The sequence below is a fragment of the Podarcis filfolensis genome (genome assembly GCF_964270895.1).
Source record: "Podarcis filfolensis genome assembly, chromosome: 4".
Lineage (NCBI taxonomy): Eukaryota > Metazoa > Chordata > Lepidosauria > Squamata > Lacertidae > Podarcis > Podarcis filfolensis.
This window is the reverse complement of record NC_139607.1, coordinates 77,388,822-77,410,820: the sequence shown is the minus strand read 5'-3', so window position 1 is coordinate 77,410,820 and position 21,999 is coordinate 77,388,822. Positions and strand designations below refer to the sequence as shown.

Genomic DNA, 21,999 nt, shown 5'->3' with positions numbered 1-21,999 from the left:
AAATAGGCAACCATGTCCACAGCTAATTTGTAATTTATATATGTTAATATCCCCTTTTTGTGTTCAGGTCATGCATAGTCTCATCTCCAAATACGGTAGAAGTCCCAAGACAGATAGTATGCATGCGCAGTCCACATCAGGAACAGAAGATGTATGTGCAGAAACTGACAGCAAAATCCACAGTGAGCATTGGTTGATTACTATTTTTTACTGTTTAATAACTATTTGTATTTTATTATTTGGGTAGTTCTAAAATATGTCTACCCATTTAACTATATCGTACCTAGTGCAGACAGCAACAACTATGACAACTCACTGAAATAAAAGTCCACTAAAACTTAATACAAATACCTTTGCATGCATATCACATATATTATTCAATAAAGAAAAAAATTAACAAAATTAAAGGTTCAGTTCTTTCCACCCAGTGCTGATGGATGAGGTAAGATAAGAATGACGCGTAGGTGTCTCTCCACTCATGCAAAGGGTTTGTACTATCCCAATGAAATGTTACTGTTTACTGCATTTTCAAATTCTCCCACGTTTCAAAAGCAGTTTGTAAACTGCAATAGGGGACTAGTGTTTGAGAAAAATAAGTCTAAACTCCGACTATGTTCACAGAAATAATTTTGCAGTTCTTTGGATCATAGGCTGTGTGTATATGTGTGTTTAATATACACACATGCACATCTGCACTAATCCAGTTCTAACACTGCTTCAAAATAAATCATTTAATACATATATTGGAATACATGTTATAAATGAAATGTGGAATTAAAGTCCTTCATAAAATATTGCTTTCTCATGTTCATGGTTTTTTATTTACAGATTTTGAAAGGTTATTAGCTGGATCCTTTGGTAAGAACATATTTCCCAGTAAATTAGGAGAAGATTATATGCTACCAAATGTACCAATGGATGAAGATATGAATGATGGAACAGAGAATGATCTTTCTGAATGCTCTGCAAGCAGCAAAGCCTTTCTTAGAAAACCAAAAAGAGTCAAGGAAAGTAAGACATTTTCTGATAAAGCAAAACGTGAATATCAAGAAACTGATGAAGACAAAATTATAACAAAATATGGAAATTCCGCCAAATGTCACCTGCAGACTATTCCAAATAATGGAATGCAAAAGCACTCTGTGAATCAGAATAGCATATCGAAAGAAGAGGAAATACCATCATCTTTGCATTGCTCATGGTCTCAGCTGGACCTATCTGGACTTGACATAACACAGCTTGAAAAAACATCCTCACACTGTTCTGATTCATCTCCTATGTCATATATCAAGAAGTGTTCTGAAGATAGGCAACTATCTGTTGGCAAAGAGTATGCTAGTACTGAAATGCTAGAATCGTGTATTCAAAACACATCATGCCTAATAAAAGGTAACAAGCTGCTAAACACCAGTTCTCCGGAAACAATACCACCGCCTGAAAACTCTCCATTGCCTGTTGCGATTATGAGCAATAAGAGCCCAACATTGGTGAAAGATTGTGAGGCTGAGCTGGCATCTGTCATAAATGTTTCAGACAGTAGTTCCTTCATAATGGAAAACACAACTTTTACAGAAGCTGATAATAGTTGCTGTAATTACTCAAGAGAAAATGGAAAAAAGAACTATTATCCTCTAGGTAGTGTTTCTACCCAAGCTGCTGGTGATGTTAGTGGACTTACAAGGTCTGGGTTGAAAAGTATGACCTCACTTTCTGGTTTGAAAAAACGACCAAAAAAATTTATTTATACAATAAATAATACCTCAGTTCACCAGGAAGAAGGAACCACAAAGAGAGATGGCTCCTCTGCTTGCCTTGTGCCAACTTGTGCAGATTTAAAATCTTACGACTCTGAAATTTCTGCAACAGCCATAAGAAATGAAGGTAGATTTGTATTTTTTCACCCTGTGGTTTTTAAAAAATCAAAATCTTAAACCTCCATTCCTGTACTTACTATAGCTATGTTTTTGCTATGAACTAGACAGTCATGTTCACTGCATTGAAAAGGCCCACTAAATTAATATATTTGCATTTGTGGATTATATATTGCTGAAGTTAATTGTTTACCATGGCAAGTATATGGGATTCTCACATAAGTGGTGGCAAATGCTGCATGAAAAGAACATGAGTGGGGAAGAGACACAGGCTGAGGGAAGGAAAAGAAGGAAGGCAACGCAGAAAAAGATGGTGGGTAATAATGTGAGGGAAGACAGTCTTATGATTTGAGAGGCTTCAGTGGGAAAAAAGAAGCAGGTTGGAGCTCATGATGATTTGCAGCTGTAGCCTAAAGCAGCTCCCTTTTTTCTCTGGACATTCCATTGCAAGGCCACGTGGCTGCAAGTTTAAAGTTAACTTCCATAATTAGTAGTGACTCCTTTATTATCATTTATTGAAAAAAATGTTTTTGTTATATCCTCAGGTATTTTGGCTTGATTTCTTGAAGTGGCCTTGTAGTCAGAAAGTAAAAGTGTGCATTTTGTTCAGCAATCACAGCTGATAAAAAAACAGGTTAAATAAACTGCTTAAGCATTTTATTTACCATTTTCTTGGTAATTTATTATGTCAAAAGTTAGAGTTGTTTAAAAAAGGGGGGAAATTAAATGTCTCAAATGCATAGAAAAAATATTTAGTAATTCCTCCGATAACAGCAATATTGAATGCAAAAGCACGAAGTATTAGCTGCAGCATACTTCATCGTGGTTACGAGACATTCTGAAAATGGATTTAGTACACTAGACTAAACACAAAAGCTGGTGTGAGAGAGAATTTTTTTAAAAAAAATAATGATGCCATTCCAACTAACATTACTATCATGGTTCAATTTCTTACAGAACGAAAGGAAGACATTATGCACGCTAACAAGCACATACTTGAAGAGAAACAGCAAGTAGAGTCTGATAAAAACTGCATTCTTAGTAACATTTCCCATGAAGCTCCACTCAATTACACAGAACATAATTTTACAGATCAGTTGTCAATACTTCAACAGACAGACAACAGAAAAGGAACAATTATGCCTTCTAGTAATATATCTGCTAATCAAGAAACAGAGTCAAGTGAAAGCATGTCCCATTCAGTGGGTCACAAGATAAATTTACAAAGAGAAAATGGTGAAAGATTGCAAGAAGTGGTGATGGAGGAATCTACATTGGGAATGCATGCATCAAAAACTGGAAACCAACAAGCAATCTTGGAATCGGCTACACAAAAGTTTTTGGCAAGTGGCACTCAGGTGGCTGAACTTGGGTCTCAATCAAAGGAAATGCCAAAACCTACTGTAGATGAATCTTTTAAGCTTATAGCATTGGAGAAAAAGTTAGACCCAAGCCAGCATCTACAAGTAGACTTAGCAGGAAATGCTGAAGCTAGTGAGCAGAGCTGGTTAGGAGGTATAAGTCATAGCAGAACTGAAAAGTTCGGTGGCTTCAGAACAGCATCCAATAAACAGATATCACTGTCTGATTGCAATATTAGAAAAGGCAAGTTATTGTTCAAAGACATAGAAGATAAATTTATTGAAGATTTTCCTAGCAAAGGAATGCAAAATATTTCAAATGAAAATGCACAGAGAAGTGCTGAGATATCTTCACTTGGAATGAATAAACTGACTGAAAATTCATCTAATTTTTCACACATTTGTGATCTGCTCGGTATTCAGATGAATGATGCCCAAATTATTTTCCCCAAGTGTGCCAATTCTGCTTTCCAGAATGTGCTGAGTAATCAATATCCTGAAGGAAAACTAAATTTAACAGCAAGCCAAGAAGCTGAAGTTACTGAAATTTCTAATATACTAGAAGAAACAGGTAGTCAGTTTGAATTTACACAGTTCAAAAAGCATAATATGGGGGCATTCAGTAATGCTGATGAGATGTCTGGAAGCTTTGATAAAACTGATATATGTTCTGAAGTTTGGAAAGAAAATGATTTTGAGAAAAGCTCTGAAGAAAAGGTTCAAAGAGGCCATGATCTGTCTCCCAATAAACATATACGCATGACTGAGAAATCTAAGATACAGATACAAAGTAGTGAAGAAGCTACATCCATTGATACAAGCACAAAACAGAACAATATTTTTGTCCCAATTGTTTCAGCACCATCACAATTCAATTTGTCTGATCTGGGGAGCTGTAGTGCAGCTGGGGGCAAAGAGATGAGCTTATATGTTGATGCTATAAAGAAAGCTACAAAATTAGTCGGCGATCTGGATGGAGTGAACGAAATGCTTAGCCCTCACCAAAAAATAATGCTACGCGATTGTTCAAATAGGAGCAACAATAGTTGGAGTAATCCCAACTGCGTGAAAGAGAGAGAAATTGATTGGCATCAGAGGGTCAAAGAAGTAAATGCTGAATATTTGATGAAAAAGAATACAAAAGATACAATTAAATTTGTTAAAGAAAATATAAAAAGTAAGTCAAAAATTGTAAATTATAATGAAGGCAGTGTTCAGATTTCTAGTACTACAGAAGTTAACCTAAAAATTATTAAAAAATACTCTGTCTGTATGACAGGAAATGAACTGTCTTCCTTTGAAAATAATCAAAGTGTATTAGTCTCACATCACTTTGTAAACTGTGAAGAAACTCAGTGTAATTATAATTTGCAAGAAGCTTTGTCGGATCTAACATGTTTAGCTGAAGTTGCTAAGACTGAAAAAAGATCCACCTTGAATAATGCATATGGAAAAGAAAACTGCGATTTAAATCAAGAGGAGGAAAAGGTGAGCAATCTAGAAAGTGGTTTTCTACAGAGATTTCACACTGTTGCTGATGGGAACATATTTGCAGGAAAAAGTAAAAAGCTTCATTTGTTGGCTGCCTCCTGTACAAGAGAAGAACTAGAGACTATGCCAACTTCCAGTGGGAAGACAAGCCCTAAAAGCGAAAAGGGAGATGTCAGTTCTGTAAAAGAGAATATTAACTTCAGTGAAACTGAAAGGTCCAACCATCAAGAAATCTCTGAAATCAGAAAAGAGAAGCAGATTATTGCAATGGGTTTTCATACAGCTAGTGGTAAGCAAATTACAATTGCTAATGAATCCTTAGCTAAAGCAAAGCATCTTCTTTCAGAAGATGAAACTGTTTTTCCAGAAATGGAGGAAGAGGTTAGTAATTTTATGAAGCCTATAATTCAGGAGAAAATAAATGAGAAAATTACCAAAGTTAGCAAGGAATTTGAAGAAGGAAATGAAAAACATGAATATCTGTATCCTGAAGGTAACTTTGAAGATCTTCCAGATTTGTCCTCAAACACTATTAAGAAGACTGAGGATCTTGACACTATTAAAGAACTTTCTTCGGAGATGAATGCATCTGAATCAGATTTAGTATCTCATACTAGAGGGGAGAAAGTGAATGAAGGCTTGTTGACAAAGAATAATCTGGCATGTACAAAAAGCAAAAATATTTCAAAAATTGAATTTATTGATCAGCATTTGCCTGTTGAAGGGTCAGATACTAGTGCAATGCAAAGTTTTCAGGACTTGGCATCTAGAAACACTGGCAATAATAAAAACCTTGATTCCTCAAATTTAATTTGCAGTACCACTTCAAAGGCTAGTACCTCTGATTTGAAGAGTGAGCATTCTTTGTTGAACCATTTACCAGATGAATGTCATAAGGAAAATTATGTGTCAGAGAATTTAACTTGTGTTTCTCAAGAAGCAGCACCATCAAAAAATGTGTTTGCTGACAATAATGTTCACACTTACAATGAAACTTGTAAAAATGAGAGTAGCATGATACAGAAATGTGACTTAAGATTGTTCAGTACCAACGTCTTGCAGAAATATTCAGCCAGTGAAGCACCAACTTCGACTTCAAAACATCTGAAGGCTAAGCCAGTTGCATTCAGTACAGCAAGTGGTAAAGCTGTTGAAGTTTCTCAGGAAGCATTAAAAAAAGCCAGGCATGTGCTTCATGAAGACTGCTATAAATCTGTAAAAGAGAACATGGAATCTCAACCTAAAACAAATAAACACGACCTTTTAGAGAGCTGTTCTGATGCCTGTGGCACTGGAGTGTGTATCAAATCTAATAATTACTCATCTGCAGAGAACAATCCAGTGGAAAATATAATTGCACCTCAGTTTTCTCGAGCCACAGAGTGCTGTGCAGATGAGCACACATTAAAGTATACTGAATCTATGATCTTGAACACTCACCCTGAGTTATGCTTTCAAATGCATAATAAGCAATCTGATACATGGACTCCCAACAAACAGAAGTGTATCAAGTCAGATTTTATTACTGATAACTCTGGGTTTTTTAGCACAGCTAGTGGAAAACCTGTCCAGTTATCTGAAGAGTCATTAAAGAAAGCAAGACTGCTTTTTTCTGAAATGGAAAATAATTCATTAGATCACCCGAGTCATCTCTCTAATTGTGATTATAGTTATGGTGAAGTATCTTCTCCTGGGAGCAAAGAAGCTCCAAAGAAAGACACAATACTTGTATCTCAAGGGAAAAGATTTTCAGATACTGAAGCGAATGCAAATATTCCCTGTGGCTTTGCCACAGCAAGTGGAAAACAAGTAGAAATTTCTCAAAAGGCTCTCCAGAAAGTTATGGGTCTCTTAAAAGAATTTGATGATGTTAGTAGTAATAGTTTTTCTGATGCTCAACGGAGTGTGGGGCAAGGTCCTATAAAAGTTCTTGCTACAGAGGCCATAGAGCAGGATGAAGTTATTTCAGAGTCTAAACCACAAAATAAATATAAAGCACTTCATTCAGCCACAAGTACACCTAACAAAAATAAGATTATAAAAAACCCATTGAGCATTAAAATACCTGTGTGCATGTCTCACACTAAGAAGCAAAAACAAATTTCTGAGTTTGAAGAAAACTTTACATGTTCAAAAGAAATTGAGGCTTTGAAGATAACCCAACCATGCCGGAGTAGAAGCAAAACTAAATGTTCAGCAAATTGTGGTACTGCAACAGAAGGAAATCTGGATCCTCATTGTCATTATGCACAAACTCCGGAAAATTACTTGGAAATAGAAGCTACAGAAAGTGCCAAAGCTTTCATGGAAGATGATGAACTTCCTGATGCAGAAGTACAGAAAAATAAAAATTCCATATTGAGTTTTGAGAAACCGAATAATTTTCTGTCATATACAAGAACTGGAAAAAGGCACATGAAAGAAGAAAACACTTTTGGTAGGTGGCTGTTTTGTTTTTTCAAAAAACTGTTCCTGTACATTTACTGAGTTGCACTGCGATTGATCTCAGTTTAGTTTACTTTGAATGAATTAGAAGGGAGCAATAAAATAATTAGCAGGGAGCGAGACATCTTAGAAAATCCATGGTCTCGGTCTCAGATTTGCCAAGATCTTGACAGCATTGGCGTGTCACTGCAAGCCACAGTTAATGCGCAGCCATGAATGCAGTTTGCTCCTGCTTTGCTGCTTCCTGATAGTGAGTGGGAGCAACCTACTGTGATCCTTGATTCAGCATTAAATCTAAACTGGGATTGTGTTTGATTTGATTCCAGGCCCGAGCATTAAGCCAACACCATATCTTGGCTTTAGAGTATGGCTTGTTCAGAGTGAAACAAACCATGATTCCTGGTTTTGATGTAAGTAGTGCTAAATCAAAGATCATTGAGAGTTGCTCCTGCTCACTGGTGGACAGGGGTGAAGTGGGAGTAATATGCATGGTCATAGTAAACCATTAACAATGGGTTAAAGTGCACCCAGTTAGAATATAGAGTCAAGGTACTTGTCAGCCAGGATTAGTGGGAGAAAGGGGTGCATAACCAATCACATACTTAAGTGATTATTTTCTCCAAATTCTCCCACCCTCATTTGCTTGTTAGGTAGAATCACTACCAGTTTTAGATTTTAGCTGTTAAGTGAAAATGCTTTGAGGAAGTGCATTTGCAGAGAAGTTGCAGGAGTGCTGAACAAGCCAATGCTACTCACTGATTCTCATCTACAAATGCTTCCCAAACACCACACAAGCTTTGCAAGGGAAATGGGGGATTGGGAAAGAGATTTGCATGCCTATCAGGACTGCAGTCTTTGTAAATTTTTCATTCCTTTGAAGTTTAATGTGAAACAGTCTTACATTTCTTATGCAAACTTACAAGTTTATACAAGTAAGCCCTATACAAATTGTGTAAAATAAAACTTTTATGTCCATGATTTTGAAAAAGTTATTAGTAATCATTGCATACCTCTTCAAAAATATTTTGAAGATTACTGTAGGTTTTACATATGCATCAAAAGACCATCATGGAGTTTAGATCCCAGTAATCCAGGGCTAGCATATTCACTAAAATCATGAAAAAGTACCAGTTGAATGCTATTTTTGGCAATGACCGCTGTCAGGAAACTGCCATCAGCTCAAAGATGAGAGGTGGAAGGGCAGTTGTGTTACAGGGAGCCTCCGAAGATCTTGCAAAGCAGTTCTTCCTCTGGCGAGGAGGAAAGCCCTGCCTCCATTGGGGAGGGGGTGCAAGGGCCAGGAGATGCTAGGGAGAGCCCCAACACCGAGCCTGAGCAAAGCAGAGGGGAGGGAAGCACCCCTTTGCCAGCGCCCACTCTGCGAAGTAGGTTTCGGCGCAGAGAGGGTAGGAGAAGGATAGGGGGTCACACAACTTATGCTGGGGGAGGTACGAGGACCGGCCACGCCCAGATTCTGCTAGCGACTCAGCAGACATGGATTTGCGACGCTCTGCACTGTGAAAAGTCTGTTTTAACAATAAAGCCTGGAAAAGACAAGTTGGAGTCTTGCCTGTTTGCTCTCAAGCAACCACAACAGCACTTGACAACTGTCAATACCACTGGGATAATTTTTCAGATTAGAGTAACCAAGGGACTTTCAAAAACTTTTATTTGCTAAAATATTCAAGAGGCATTGCTTGAGAGTTTGAATTACCCTTGAGAAATTTTCTGAGGAATGTACTGCAGTGATGTAGTCAGAATCAGTAAGGGCTAGGTCCTTTAAAATATTTAAAAATGCTCTATGACATTTGCCTTTCAGGGGAACCTCCTATTAAAAGAAAATTGCTGCCTGAGTTTGAGCGGTCAGAAGAACGTAACAAAGCATCTTTGAAACCTTCAAAAAGTTATCCGGAGGGTAATCTTTATACTTAATGATTTCATCAGTTAATCAGAAGTATTGTATTTGTAGTTTTCCTTCGCCTTCTATAATTCAAACATTTTAACATATAATAAAATTTTCTCAAGGTCAATGTAAGAATCCTATTTTGCATATTGACCTCATCCTCATGAAATTACATGCCTTATTGTGTGTACATGGTATACAAATGCTGCTAAAGATTTATAATCCACATTTCAATTATTCCAGATGCTTCGTATTGATAAGTGCATAAGTTTTCATATGGGTGAAATTTCTTACTCTACACAACGATTAAAAGTGCAGGGACTCTTCCTGCCTTTGCATTTAACTCTTACAGTACTTTTGAGAAGTGAACAGAATTCCAGTAACAATGCTATTTCCCCCAGTATTTTCAATACGGATGTGAAAATGATATCTGTTAGTTTCTACTTCAACAAACTTTATTTTTCACCAGTTCATACAAATGTAGAAATCTAAAAAATCTTGGGGGAAATTTCACGGGAAATCCATTTTTAAATAAATAAATAAAAAGCAAATATATTAACATGATTTTGTAGGTGTATTATCATGATTATGAATGTAGAATTCTACATTATACTTTTACAAATTATGTAATGTAGCTTTGAAATACAGCTTCATTTTTCTTCAGGTATAGTGAATGACAGAAAAAAGTTCACCTACAATATTCCTTTAAAGCCAGTGGTCTGTGGCCCTTTAAGGTAAGGAAAATAGATTTTAAAAAATCAGGATAGCTTTTTAACTGTGTACATAGCAGGACTTCTTTTCTCCAGACACAGTTTCCTTATGCTTTATCTGTAACTATTTCTGAATCTCATCTAAGTTTAAAAACCAACTATCCAATAGTACACCGGGCAGGTATGAGGAGAAACCTCAGAATCCTTACTTGAACTTTGGTTTGATTTCTGGACATGGCATTCAGGAGGAGGGTTGCCTAGCAGGCTCTGTAATTCTGGTTTTCCTTCCTTTCTTGGAGGGGCACACTGCTATGTCATATCATTTGCTTGTACGTTCCACTCCTTCACTGAATGTGAATGATGGAACATACAGCCCTGTCCTTAAGTCAAACCTGGCTGCTGGAGTGTGGGACTTCTGTGCATTGTGTTTGTGGAGTCACCCAAGCAGTCTCATGACACTGACCTACCTTTCCCACTCTGAAGTTACTTCCCCCCTTTATTCTATCCTTGTATTTTTTAAAAGAATTTTTAAGTGAATTATTCCATGGCTCTTCATGCTGATCTTGTGTTTATGGCTATCAACAAGTCTGGAATTCAGTGTGTTCCCTGTCCGTTCTGGCTGGCTGCTTTATATATAGGCTTGGCTGACCAGAGAACAGATCACTGTAAGTCTACCTTTCCAGGTTATTAATGTAATTAAATCATCTACCAAAATGAATTTGGTGTGCAGTACTGGTAGTAGCCAGCTATGCTTATCTTGTAGCTGTCAGGTCAAACAGCAATTGGGGGGGGGGAGAGAGATTCACTTTTGCTAGTGTTTGTTAGTACAAAACTTCTTACCAAAATTTATTCAGTTCTACAGAGAATGGCAAGAAGTTTTGGATCAATCCAAGACCAAAATGTTAAAGTATTAAAATCTGAAAGGTCTCAGTAACTTATTTCCAAGCAGTCTTCAAATATACCAATATTATTTTTTTACTTATTCTAGTAAGACCTTAACTGAGGAAAGGAAGAAAGCAGAAAATACAGCAAAGAAACCTGCCAAAATCTTTGCACCACCTTTTAAAACAAAAGCAAATGCTTCTGATGATAAACTAGGTAACAGCAAAGAATCTGTCTTAATGGACAACAAAAATATTAATAGAATGGAAGAGCTTCATCTTACAGAAGTTAACCAGAGCACTACTGAAACAGAAGGCAATATCTTTGAAGATAATAATTCCATGCAAATATCGGCTCCAAATTTAGAATCCAGAGATACAAATTCAGGTATGTTTAGGTGTGTACACATGTATTTGTGAACATTTGTTTAATTACTATGATAATTTATTCACAAATGGTTTCTGATAAGGTTACCTTCTCTGTGACGTTTCACATGTTGGATCTGCACAGATGCAGGCTAAATTGCAGAGATCTTTGGAGATTAGTGTGAAGTACTCCTTTCTGTCCCCTCAGCTAATATTTTTAGAGAGGGACAGTATCCAGTTCCTCTTTTGCTGCTGTAAGGTAAAGAGCTATTACTAAAACCTGATCCTCTCCATAGAAATGGAGGCCAAGGGGGAAGTTTATATTTGTATCAACTTGTCAGCTTGCAATGTGATTTTTAATAATGTGCTGTTATGGAATACAGTTGAAGATTTTGTCATTAAACTTCGGTCTTAAAAATCTGTCTTTAATAACAGCAACATTAAATTTGGTGGCCCCAGTGCAGGAATGGGGAACCTGTGGCATTTAAGATGTAGATGGACTCCAACTCCCTTCAGCCCTAGCCAGCTTGGCTAATGGCCAGGAATATGGGAGTTGTATGATAGGGGCCAAATTCCACATCCCTGCTTTAATGCAAAAATAAAGACATGTGTGATGGTCTATCAGTAAATAATTATTAGATATTGCTGTGGGCATTCTTTTAATATTTTTTTCTTTAAAACTTTTAAAGATACTCTTTGGATTAACATTTATACATGGAAATGTCTAAAAATACAATACTATCCTCCTTTGTATGTTTAGAATTTCTATTTTACATTGAAATGCGTTCTTTAGGACTTGATCAATATGTTTCTTTAACAGATTTAACAAAAATAATAGCAAATCTTCAATATGCAAGAAATCTACAAGATATCAGAATTATAAAGAAACAAAGCCAGAGAATTTGTCCACAACCAGGCAGCCTGTACCTTGTGAAAATATCTGCTCCTTGCAGAATTCCTTTGAAAGCAGCGGTGGGAGAGAAATTGCCTGGTTCTTTCACCAGCGATCAGGTACCTGCACTTTATTGCCTGGTTGGATTATCCTATCTCATTATGAAGACGTGCTGGCCTGGTTTGGACCTAATGATAAACAATGGTTTTGCTTCTTATCCAAACCCTAAACTGCAGTTCATTTTAACTGGCTAGTTGAAACAAGCCAGCTTCATGAATTTACTTGTTTCAGCTGACCACAGTTAAGACTGACCATAGTTTGTAAGCACTCAGACATAACAAATAATTGAAATTAGTGTAAAATTAAAGCAAAACCTTCTCTTCCTGGCCATGATTGAAAATGAAGTGTCTGAGCCCAAGGTGCACTGTGGCTCATTCCCATAAGGCAGTGGTAGCCAACTTGGTGCCCTCCAGAGGTTGTTGGAGTCCCAACACCCATCAGCCCAGCCAGCATGCTCAGTGGTCAAGGATGTTGGTAATTGTAGTCCAACATCTGGAGGACACAAGGTTGGTTACCTTCCATAATGCAACCATAGTTATCATTAGGTCAGAACAAGGCTGTTTTCCAATCATGAACCTGTTCCGTCAACATGATTTAGTCTAGAATGCCAGATAGAGCTTGGCCACGTATATTTAGTCTCTGCTGCCTGACTGCAATAACTTAAATCCTTACAAGAGATCCTGATCCTGCAAGAAGTTTAATTGACTCAATGTGCAATTATATCTATGCTCTATTTCTTAAGTTAAATCCTTTTTTTTGGTGGAAATGAAGGCGTTGAATTTAATATAAATGCCCATTGTAGTTCGAACAAAATAAAATAAATAAATAAAAAATAAAAAATTCCTTCCAGTACAGTAGCACCTTAGAGACCAACTAAGTTAGTTATTGGTATGAGCTTTCGTGTGCATGCACACTTCTTCAGATACACTCACGAAAGCTCATACCAATAACTAACTTAGTTGGTCTCTTAGGTGCTACTGTACTGGAAGGAATTATTTTATTTTATTTATTTTATTTTGTTTCAACTACTGCAGACCAACACGGCTACCTACCTGTATTGTAGTTTGAGACCTGATTGTATTGTATATTGCCTTTCTCCCTTGACTTTCACAGGACTTTAAATTGACCTGCTAAAACAGAGTAACTGAGCCCTTTCTATGAAGAACCCATGTCTTATTTATTCTAGACTTCATCTTGAATTTCCACTTTAAGAAATACAGAAATTTCTAAGAAATGTATATTGATGTGTAAGTAGTGGGCATATTTAATACACTGGTACCTCAGGTTAAGTACTTAATTTGTTTCGGAGGTCCGTTCTTAACCTAAAACTGTTCTTAACCTGAAGCAGCACCTTAGCTAATGGGGCCTCCTGCTGCCGCCGTGCCGCCGGAGCACAATTTCTGTTCTCATCCTGAAGCAAAGTTCTTAACCTGAAGCACTATTTCTGGGTTAGCGGAGTCTGTAACCTGAAGCGTATGTAACCTGAGGTACCACTGTACCACTAAATTATTCAACTTGTCTCTTACCATTGCAGTTGTATGCATTTGGCATTTCCAAGCAGTGCCTAAAAATAAGCAGCAGAAATGCAGAAGATTTTCAATTTATCATCCAGGATTTTTTCAGTAGAGATTGTTTTCTAGAAGAACGTGGACTACAACTGGCGGATGGTGGATATCTTATTCCAAATGATGAGGGAAAGGCAGGAAAAGAAGAATTCTACAGGTATCATAGAATATTAGAGTTTGAAGGGACCCAAGGGTCATCTAGTCCAACCCCCTGCAATACAGGAATCTCAGCTAAAACCTCATCCTGTTGAGGTTTTGCATGTTTAAATATTAAGTGCATTATTATGAACCTCAAATAATGTCTTGGTGTTAAAGTACATAACTTTTATATATTGAGATGAATATTTTTTTTAAGAACCTGTTTTTGCGTAATTCATTAGTAAATTAAACACCTGGGTACTCTTCTGTCCTCTGTAGAAAACTATAATTGATAGAATTTTGACAGTGCTGATATTTAGGAATTGAAATAATAGAATATATGTCAAAACTTATGCAATCTAGTTTTGAGTACATTTTAACAATATGCCTTTTGAAAATGTTTATTTAATCTCCTAGCAAATGCTCCTTATTCTCAGCCTCACTTGAAAAAGCAGTTCTGTTTAATAAATAATAAAAGCAATAAGTTATTTCTGCAAGCTACCGTTTCTTTAAAATGTTAATTACCAGTGTGTGTTAATCACAAAGCATATCCAGCAGGAATATTATAAAAACAAATTGCTGTCTTCATAAGTAAATGTTTTTCTGATCCAAATCTTAAATAGGAAAGCTGATCTGATTACAGTTGTGCACTTTTGAGTCTAGTCAACCATACACTTTCCCATTGAAATGAAGGGATATAAATACGTTTAACTGTGGCTTGTTTGTAGCCGATTATATTAGAGTGTTACTTAGCTATTTTGCTATTATTTGTAATGGGTCAGCTCAAAACAGTCATTTAAAAGCTTGAGTTGTTATGGTAGTTGCTACTTTGAGGTACTATTCTTACAACTTGAAATCTCTTAACTTGATGAATTTTCTGATAATTTCCCACAGGGCTTTGTGTGATACACCTGGTGTGGATCCTAAGCTAATTTCAAAAGCTTGGGTCTACAATCATTATAAGTGGATTGTGTGGAAACTAGCAGCTATGGAAGTTGCATTTCCACAGGAATTCGCCAATAAATGTTTGACTCCGGAAAGACTACTACTTCAGCTGAAGTACAGGTATAGTATAGATTAAGATTTAGAATGTGGTAAGCCGTGTGTCCCCCATTTTATATTGGTGCAGCTGGTTCTTCCTGCCAAAGTGTAGAGCTTTACATTTGTCCCTTTTGAAATTCATTTTGTTAGTTTGGGCTCAGTTCTCCAATCTGTTAAGGTTATGTTGAATCCTGATTCTGTCTTCAGAGGCTACCCATCCCAGTTTGGAGTCACTGCAAATTTGAGGAGCATCCCCTCAATAATACTTTCATCCTAGTTTATAAAGAACAACAATGGGCCCGGGACAGAACCTTGTGGCACCCCACTTGAAACTTTATCCCAGGTTGATGAGGAACTGTTAGAGAGTACTCTTTGGGTTTGGTCAGTCAACCAGCTACAAATCCACCTAACAGTAATCTTGTCCAGTCCACATTTTACCAGCTTCTCCGCAAGAATATAATGGAGGGCTTTGTCAAATCAAGATACACTATGTCCACAGTATTCCCCTGATCCACCAAGTTTGTAACTCTTATCAAAAAAAGAAAGGAGATTTGTCTGGCATGACTTGTTTTTGAGAAACTGATGCTGGGTCTTAGTTATCACGCTACTTCCCTAACTGCTCACACACCAATTGTATTTTCTTTTTCTTTTGAAAGGTATGACGTGGAAGTTGACCAAAGTCATCGCTCAGCCATCAAAAGGATAATGGAAAGAGATGATGTTGCTGCTAAAACTCTCATACTGTGCATCACTAAAATAATAGCATTGAACACAAATATGTCTCAGATCCGTGGTGATAAAAGCACTGCTGAGGACAGCAAAAATGACATAGCAGTGGTTGAAGTTACAGATGGCTGGTATGGAATCAAGGCTGTCTTGGACCCTCCCCTCCAATCACTATTGTGTAGAAAGAGGCTGACTGTGGGCCAAAAGATTGTTGTACATGGAGCAGAACTTGTGGGTTCTCAGGAGGCAAGCACTCCACTGGAAGCGCCAGAATCTCTTATGCTGAAGGTAAAATGGATATTTGTAGTACTCTTTTTTAAAAAAAAGACAGGGCCAGCTCCAACACCTAAAATCTGAAAAACAAGTCCAAAAAGTTAGAGAGATGGAATTGGAACCAACAGAGAATGTATTTATTACCTGTAAGCCACTATTTGTTTCTGAAGCAAGTAGCAGCTTGAACTATAATTGCCTCTCTCAAAGTTGTCTTACAAAGTTTGCCATTACTGAACTTTTTATCATGGATCACCTGCTAAACTGTCGTAAACAGCATTTGAGAACCAGTCTTGCAGGCTATGAATCATTTGATCTGCATTTTTATTGACCGGTTCAGCCAAAACTAACTTCAGGTCCACAAGTGTGTGGCAAATGGTAGTACCTTAGATATGCTGCAATATGGCAACCATATTTGTAGATGTGTAATATTTTGTTTTAGATTTCAGCTAACAGCACTCGACGCGCGCGATGGTATGCCAAATTAGGATACCATCGGGATCCCCGGCCATTCTCTTTGTCTTTGTCATCACTCCTTATTGATGGTGGGACTGTTGGTTGCATTGATGTCATTGTTCAAAGACTTTATCCCATACAGGTAAAGTACTATAGCTTGCAATAACTTTCAAGCACTTTTAACTACTTTAAACCAGATCTAAGACTTACGTAGATAAAAACTAAAACTAAGCAACTAATATTCATTTCCAATGAACATTTATTGCAGTGGATGGAAAAAACAGCAGGTTCCTATGTGTTTCGTAACTGTCGAGCTGAAGAAAGAGAAGCTGCAAAGCATGCTGAGAATCGACAAAAAACCCTGGAAGCATTGCTTGCAAAAATACAAACTGAATTTGAAAAGAATGAAGGTAAAGTAAAAACGTTAGCTGTTTAATTGTTATTCAAATGCTAAATGTGGTCTCAGCTTGGGTTTCTAAACAGACTTTAATTCATACAATAATATTCTGCATCTAGAACCCAATCCAAAAGTGCACATAGAAGCAGAGTTTCCACATAAAGGGCTTGATGGTGTCCCAACAGTTCCATACAGAAAATTGATTAGATTCAGGAATGCTCTAATCTATGGCCACAAAAGTATTACTGCTGAAGTTCACTGGTGGTCTGTCTGTGTCCCACATGATGCTGCCATTGAAGATCAGAAACTGGTGCACAATGTGATTTTCAGCATCCTGGTAGAGATGAGTTTCAGAAATTACATGCCACAAGGCAGTTGGGGACAGGAAGTGGAAGTAATAAGTACGGTAAATGAGCCCAACCAAGGGCAAGGGGCACTGTAGATTAGAGGAGGGGCAAATTGAGAATAACAACAGGAATGGGCCAGGCTCAGAAGTTTCTCTCACTATGCATTTTCTAGACTGAAATTGTTTCCTCCCCACCTGCTAGCCATGAAGCAGAAAAAAAACACAGACATCCGTCTACAGCATTATTTTATTTTATTGCTGCAGTTGTGCTAATACAGTGGTAAAGGTAAAGGTAACCCAGACCATTAGGTCCAGTCGTGACCGACTCTGGGGTTGCGGCGCTCATCTTGCTTTATTGGCCGAGGGAGACGGTGTACAGCTTCCGGGTCATGTGGCCAGCATGACTAAGCCACTTCTGGCGAACCAGAGCAGTGCACGGAAACGCTGTTTACCTTCCTGCCGGAGTGGTACCTATTTATCTACTTGCACTTTGACGTGCTTTTGAACTGCTAGGTTGGCAGGAGCTGGGACCGAGCAACGGGAGCTCACCCCGTCGCGGGGATTTGAACCGCCAACCTTCTGATTGGCAAGTCCTAGGTTCTGTGGTTTAACCCACAGTGCCACCCGCGTCCCAATACAGTGGTACCTCGGGTTAAGTACTTAATTTGTTCCGGAGGTCTGTTCTTAACCTGAAAATGTTCTTAACCTGAAGCTCCACTTTAGCTAATGGGGCCTCCTGCTGCTGCCATGCCGCCGGAGCACAATTTTTGTTCTCATCCTGAAGCAAAGTTCTTAACCTGAGGTGCTATTTCTGGGTTAGCGGAGTCTGTAACCTGAAGCGTATGTAACCCGAGGTACCACTGTAGCAGCTTTGTGGCGCTTTTTTAGATCCAGCAAAGAGCAGGGGAAATGGTCATAAGCACCCACTGCCCCTTGCACTGCTGCTCCAGTCAAAATTTTTGAAAGACAGCAGATCAGATCATAGAGCTCTCATGATCTGGTTCTTAACAAATATGGGTCTCTTACAAGTAAGGTAGGCAAGACATCAATAAAAAATAAAATAAAATTAGTGCTACTTTTTATTCTCTGGAAACAATTCAAAAGTAGCATTTGAACTATAAATATGCTTAGGTTCAACCTACCTTACAGACTGTTGTCACCGCTTCTGTGTCCCATCATGATTGCTATGATTCACCAGACTGCTTTTAATGGTTTCATCCTTTTCCAGGGACATCTTCATGTTGGAGGCTTGTCACTCAGACTAAACACATTCTGGAATTTTTAGGCTTACCTGGGCTAAATATTAAGGGTGGTAATTGATCATTTCAAAATAAAATGCCAGTCATTCTTAGTACCTTTAATGGAGTCTTTAGTATTATTCTTTATAATTGTTTTCTGGTGGTAATAAACTCATGCAAACTTTTAAAAAACTAGATGGCGGCAAAAGAGTACTGCGATCCCGCACGTTAACCAGACAACAGATTCGCTCTCTGCAAGATGGGGCAGAACTTTACGAGGCAGTTCTTAACGCTGCTGATCCAGCTTACCTGGAAGTAAGAATGTTTCAAATAACTTAACATTATTTATACTCTTGTCAACTTACGAAGTTCTTCACATTAAATTATGACTGAGTTCCAGAGCTGATCAGTTTATGTAAATGTAAACTTGAATGCAGAATAATTTGGGGTGCATGTGGAAATGGGTATTTGAAAATAGGGTATAGATAGCATAGATATGAATGTTAGTGCTTAGTTTACACCTCTGCCCATATGCTGTTCTGGAGTTTGATTGCATGATGGAAGGACAGGAGTGTCAGCAGGGAGCTGAGCAGAATCTGAAATGAAACTTGAGATGTTTACAGAACACTTTGTAAGATAAAATGAAGGTATTATTTTGACTGAACTATAAAGTAAGAAAATAAGAGCCAGTTTACAGAACAAACTGTGGGTTTGTAGTGTGTGTAGTTCTACTTGTTGGGGAAGTACTGACTGCTCTTGTGATATTACACCAGAAAGATAAAAGGTCAAGTATCACTTGTGCTGCTTCTTTTAAATGTGAGGGGCAGTTTGTCGCAATTCAGTGGCTGTGATGGAAACTTCATTTTCATATTTGTAAATACGTTTCAGTATAATAATAACAATAAAATATAATATATTGCAGTGATATAATAACAATAATTGTTTGAGAGTTTTGATGTTCTGGTAAGACTAAAAAAGAAAACCTTTCGGTTTTACAAACTCAACATGTCTTTATAGAACCGAGGCTTACAAAACATCCCCCCTGCCTGTATTTGCTAATGGACAAAGCCATATTATTGTTGTAATTTTAGAGTTATTTCAGTGAGGAGCAGTTAAAGGCCTTGAACAGTCACAGACAGATGGTAAATGATAAAAAGCAAGCAGAGATAGAAGCCGAATTCAGGAAGGCGGTGGATTCTGCTGAGGAGGAAAACAGTTCCTGCAGAAGGGATGTAACCGCCGTACTCAAGCTACGAATTGTGGATTACAGAAAAGAAGAGAGAGGAAAAGGTTAGTAAGGCCAGAGATCCTCGTGATTTAAACATTAGATTATTCACACTGTATGATTATCTGAATTCACTGTATGAAGACTTGGATGATGCCTTACTAGAGCCAATTACCAAACATTCAAAAAGAAGAGAAATAGTAATCATGGGGGACTTCAACTTCCCCGATATCGGTTGAGACTCAAACTCTGCCACGAGTGTAAGTTCTGACAAATTCCTCCATTGCATTGCTGACAATTTCATTTCCCAGAAGGTGAAAGAACCAACAAGGGGGTCATCTATTTTGGACCTAGTCCTCACCAATAGGGAGGAAAATGATTGATGAAGTGGAAGTGCTCAGAAACTTGGGAGGAAGTGATAATGTTCTCCTGGGTTTCAGGATACAGGGGCAAGGGAAAACTGAGTGTAGTTGGACACGCACTCTGGACTTTAAGAAAGCCAATTTCAAAAAGCTGAAAGAGCTCCTGGGAGTGATCCCATGGTCAGAAATACTCAATGAGAAGGGAGTCCAAGAAGGATGGGAGTTTCTAAAAGGAGAAATCTTGAAGGCCCAAATGCAGACAATACCAACAAGAAAGAAAAGTGGAAGGCATCTAAGGAAACCAGTGTGGCTGCATAAGCAGCTTCCAGATTAGTTGAGAGTTAAGAAGGGCATGTATAAGAAATGGAAGAAAGGGGAAATCACAAAGGAGTATACCCAAGTAGTCAACAGTTGCAGGGAGAAAGTCAGAATGAGCTCAGGCTTGCAAGAGAGGTTAGGAATTTCTTCAGCTATGTCCAAAGTAAGAGGAAGAACAAGCAAGTGGTAGGTCCTCTGCATGGGGAACATGGAGAAATGCTATTGGGTGACAGAGAAGAAGGCGGAACTACCCAACACCTACTTTGCCTCTGCTTCACCCAAAAAGGAAAGCGATGCCCAACCTATTGATAACAGATTAAATGATGTAAGGAGGGAGCTGCAGCCCAAGATAGGAAAAGAGGTAGAAAGGGAACATCTAGCTACTTTAAATGAATTCAAATCTCCAGGGTACTAAGGGAGTTTGTGGATGTAACTTCAGAGCCTTTGTCTATTTTCTTTGAGAATTCTTGGAGAACAGGTGAGGTCCCTACAGACTGGAGGCGGGCAAATGTTGTCCCCATCTTCAAAAAGGGGGGAAAGGAAGATCCAGGTAACTACTGACCAATGAGCTTGACATCAATACCAGCGAAGGTCCTAGAACAGATAATTCAACAATCGGTCTGTGAGCATTTAGAAAAGGATGTTGTGATTACTAAGACCCAGCATGGGTCGTGCATGTCTTCTTTGGGTGGTCCATCTTGCTGATGAAGGGTAACATATTGTTTAATTTTACATCTTTAGAAGTAGTATTGAATATCTGGCGCCCATCATCAGACATTTTTACCCTCCTAAGGGAAGGAGGTCGGTATAGAGTCTTCCAATTATCTGCATCCCAATCCAAAGGGAAGTTGGAGACTGCCAATATACAGTTAACAGCTACCAAGAAAACTCAGTATCTGCAGTTGCCAGTAAGTAGTGTGGCCTGTCATTGTGAATTAACCTAAAAAATTAAGCAACCTTTATAATAAATGAATAATTAATGTCATTGTTCAAAATTCTTAGGTGTCTCAAGAAACCCTGTCACAAGTTTACAGGCCAAGAGAGTGCCTGAGTTTCAGCAAGCTGTTGGAACCATCTTTCCATCCTACCTGTTCTGAAGTGGATTTGGTGGGATATATAGTTTCTCTAAGAAAAGGAACAGGTATGTTAAGACTAGTACACTGATTTATAATGAGTTAAAAAGAATCCTATTTAAGTTACCAGTCTGAATCCTTATTAGGGTTTGTAAAGAATTTTTAAAATTTGAATTTTTTTGAAATCAGATTTACTGTTTTACATTTCAATTATAGCATGGTTTTAGAATCCTGTTTATAAACATACCTAAATATGACTTGTTAAAGCCGAAACAGCTAATCTCAAAATGAAATCATCAACCGAAACCAGAGAAAAATATCTGGCTTTTCAGGTCAGGCATTACATACAATACCATAGGTTATGTATTTTGGAGTTCCTATCAGACCCAAGCATTGGCAAGTCAACACACATACAAAGATCCAGAAAGCACCAGCCTGTATTTCATCAGGATAATTTAGTGACCCCACTTGGATGATCTTGTACTTTCATTTTTATGCCTGTTACTACTTGAAATCTGCTATTCTTTTGGTTCTCAAATTCTGAAAATGTATGACTATGCTTTTATTTTTAAATTATAATCTGTAAACATTGTTCTGCCCAGCAACTATGAGCAATTTCTGGAAAACTCTAGGTACTTATCATCTTAATTAACCTCCTTGCAAACAGTGTTTCCATGCGCAGCTCCGGTTCACCAGAAGTCGCTTAGTCATGCTGGCCACATGACCCGGAAGCTGTACGTCGGCTCCCTCGGCCAATAAAGTGAAATGAGCGCCGCAACCCCAGTCGGCCACGACTGGACCTAATGGTCAGGGGTCCCTTTACCTTTATGAGCAGAGAAAGGCAAACAGAAATCAGTTATTTCT

At 38.0% G+C, this 21,999-nt stretch overlaps 1 protein-coding gene across 2 annotated transcripts in view; it reads left to right on the top strand.

Annotated features, from left to right (window-relative positions):
• Nucleotides 1-21,999, top strand: part of BRCA2 (BRCA2 DNA repair associated) — a 31,779-nt gene that overhangs the window by 6,736 nt on the left and 3,044 nt on the right. For both annotated transcript variants that reach the window (XM_083608917.1, XM_083608918.1), the window contains exons 7-22: nucleotides 68-182; nucleotides 829-1,881; nucleotides 2,829-7,160; nucleotides 8,988-9,083; nucleotides 9,736-9,805; nucleotides 10,770-11,050; nucleotides 11,849-12,039; nucleotides 13,515-13,702; nucleotides 14,578-14,748; nucleotides 15,381-15,738; nucleotides 16,163-16,318; nucleotides 16,445-16,586; nucleotides 18,354-18,472; nucleotides 19,249-19,447; nucleotides 20,804-20,970; nucleotides 21,065-21,203. In XM_083608917.1, coding sequence (XP_083465043.1) covers nucleotides 68-182; nucleotides 829-1,881; nucleotides 2,829-7,160; nucleotides 8,988-9,083; nucleotides 9,736-9,805; nucleotides 10,770-11,050; nucleotides 11,849-12,039; nucleotides 13,515-13,702; nucleotides 14,578-14,748; nucleotides 15,381-15,738; nucleotides 16,163-16,318; nucleotides 16,445-16,586; nucleotides 18,354-18,472; nucleotides 19,249-19,447; nucleotides 20,804-20,970; nucleotides 21,065-21,203 — 7,777 coding nt within the window. The remainder of the gene's footprint in view (nucleotides 1-67; nucleotides 183-828; nucleotides 1,882-2,828; nucleotides 7,161-8,987; nucleotides 9,084-9,735; nucleotides 9,806-10,769; nucleotides 11,051-11,848; nucleotides 12,040-13,514; nucleotides 13,703-14,577; nucleotides 14,749-15,380; nucleotides 15,739-16,162; nucleotides 16,319-16,444; nucleotides 16,587-18,353; nucleotides 18,473-19,248; nucleotides 19,448-20,803; nucleotides 20,971-21,064; nucleotides 21,204-21,999) is intronic.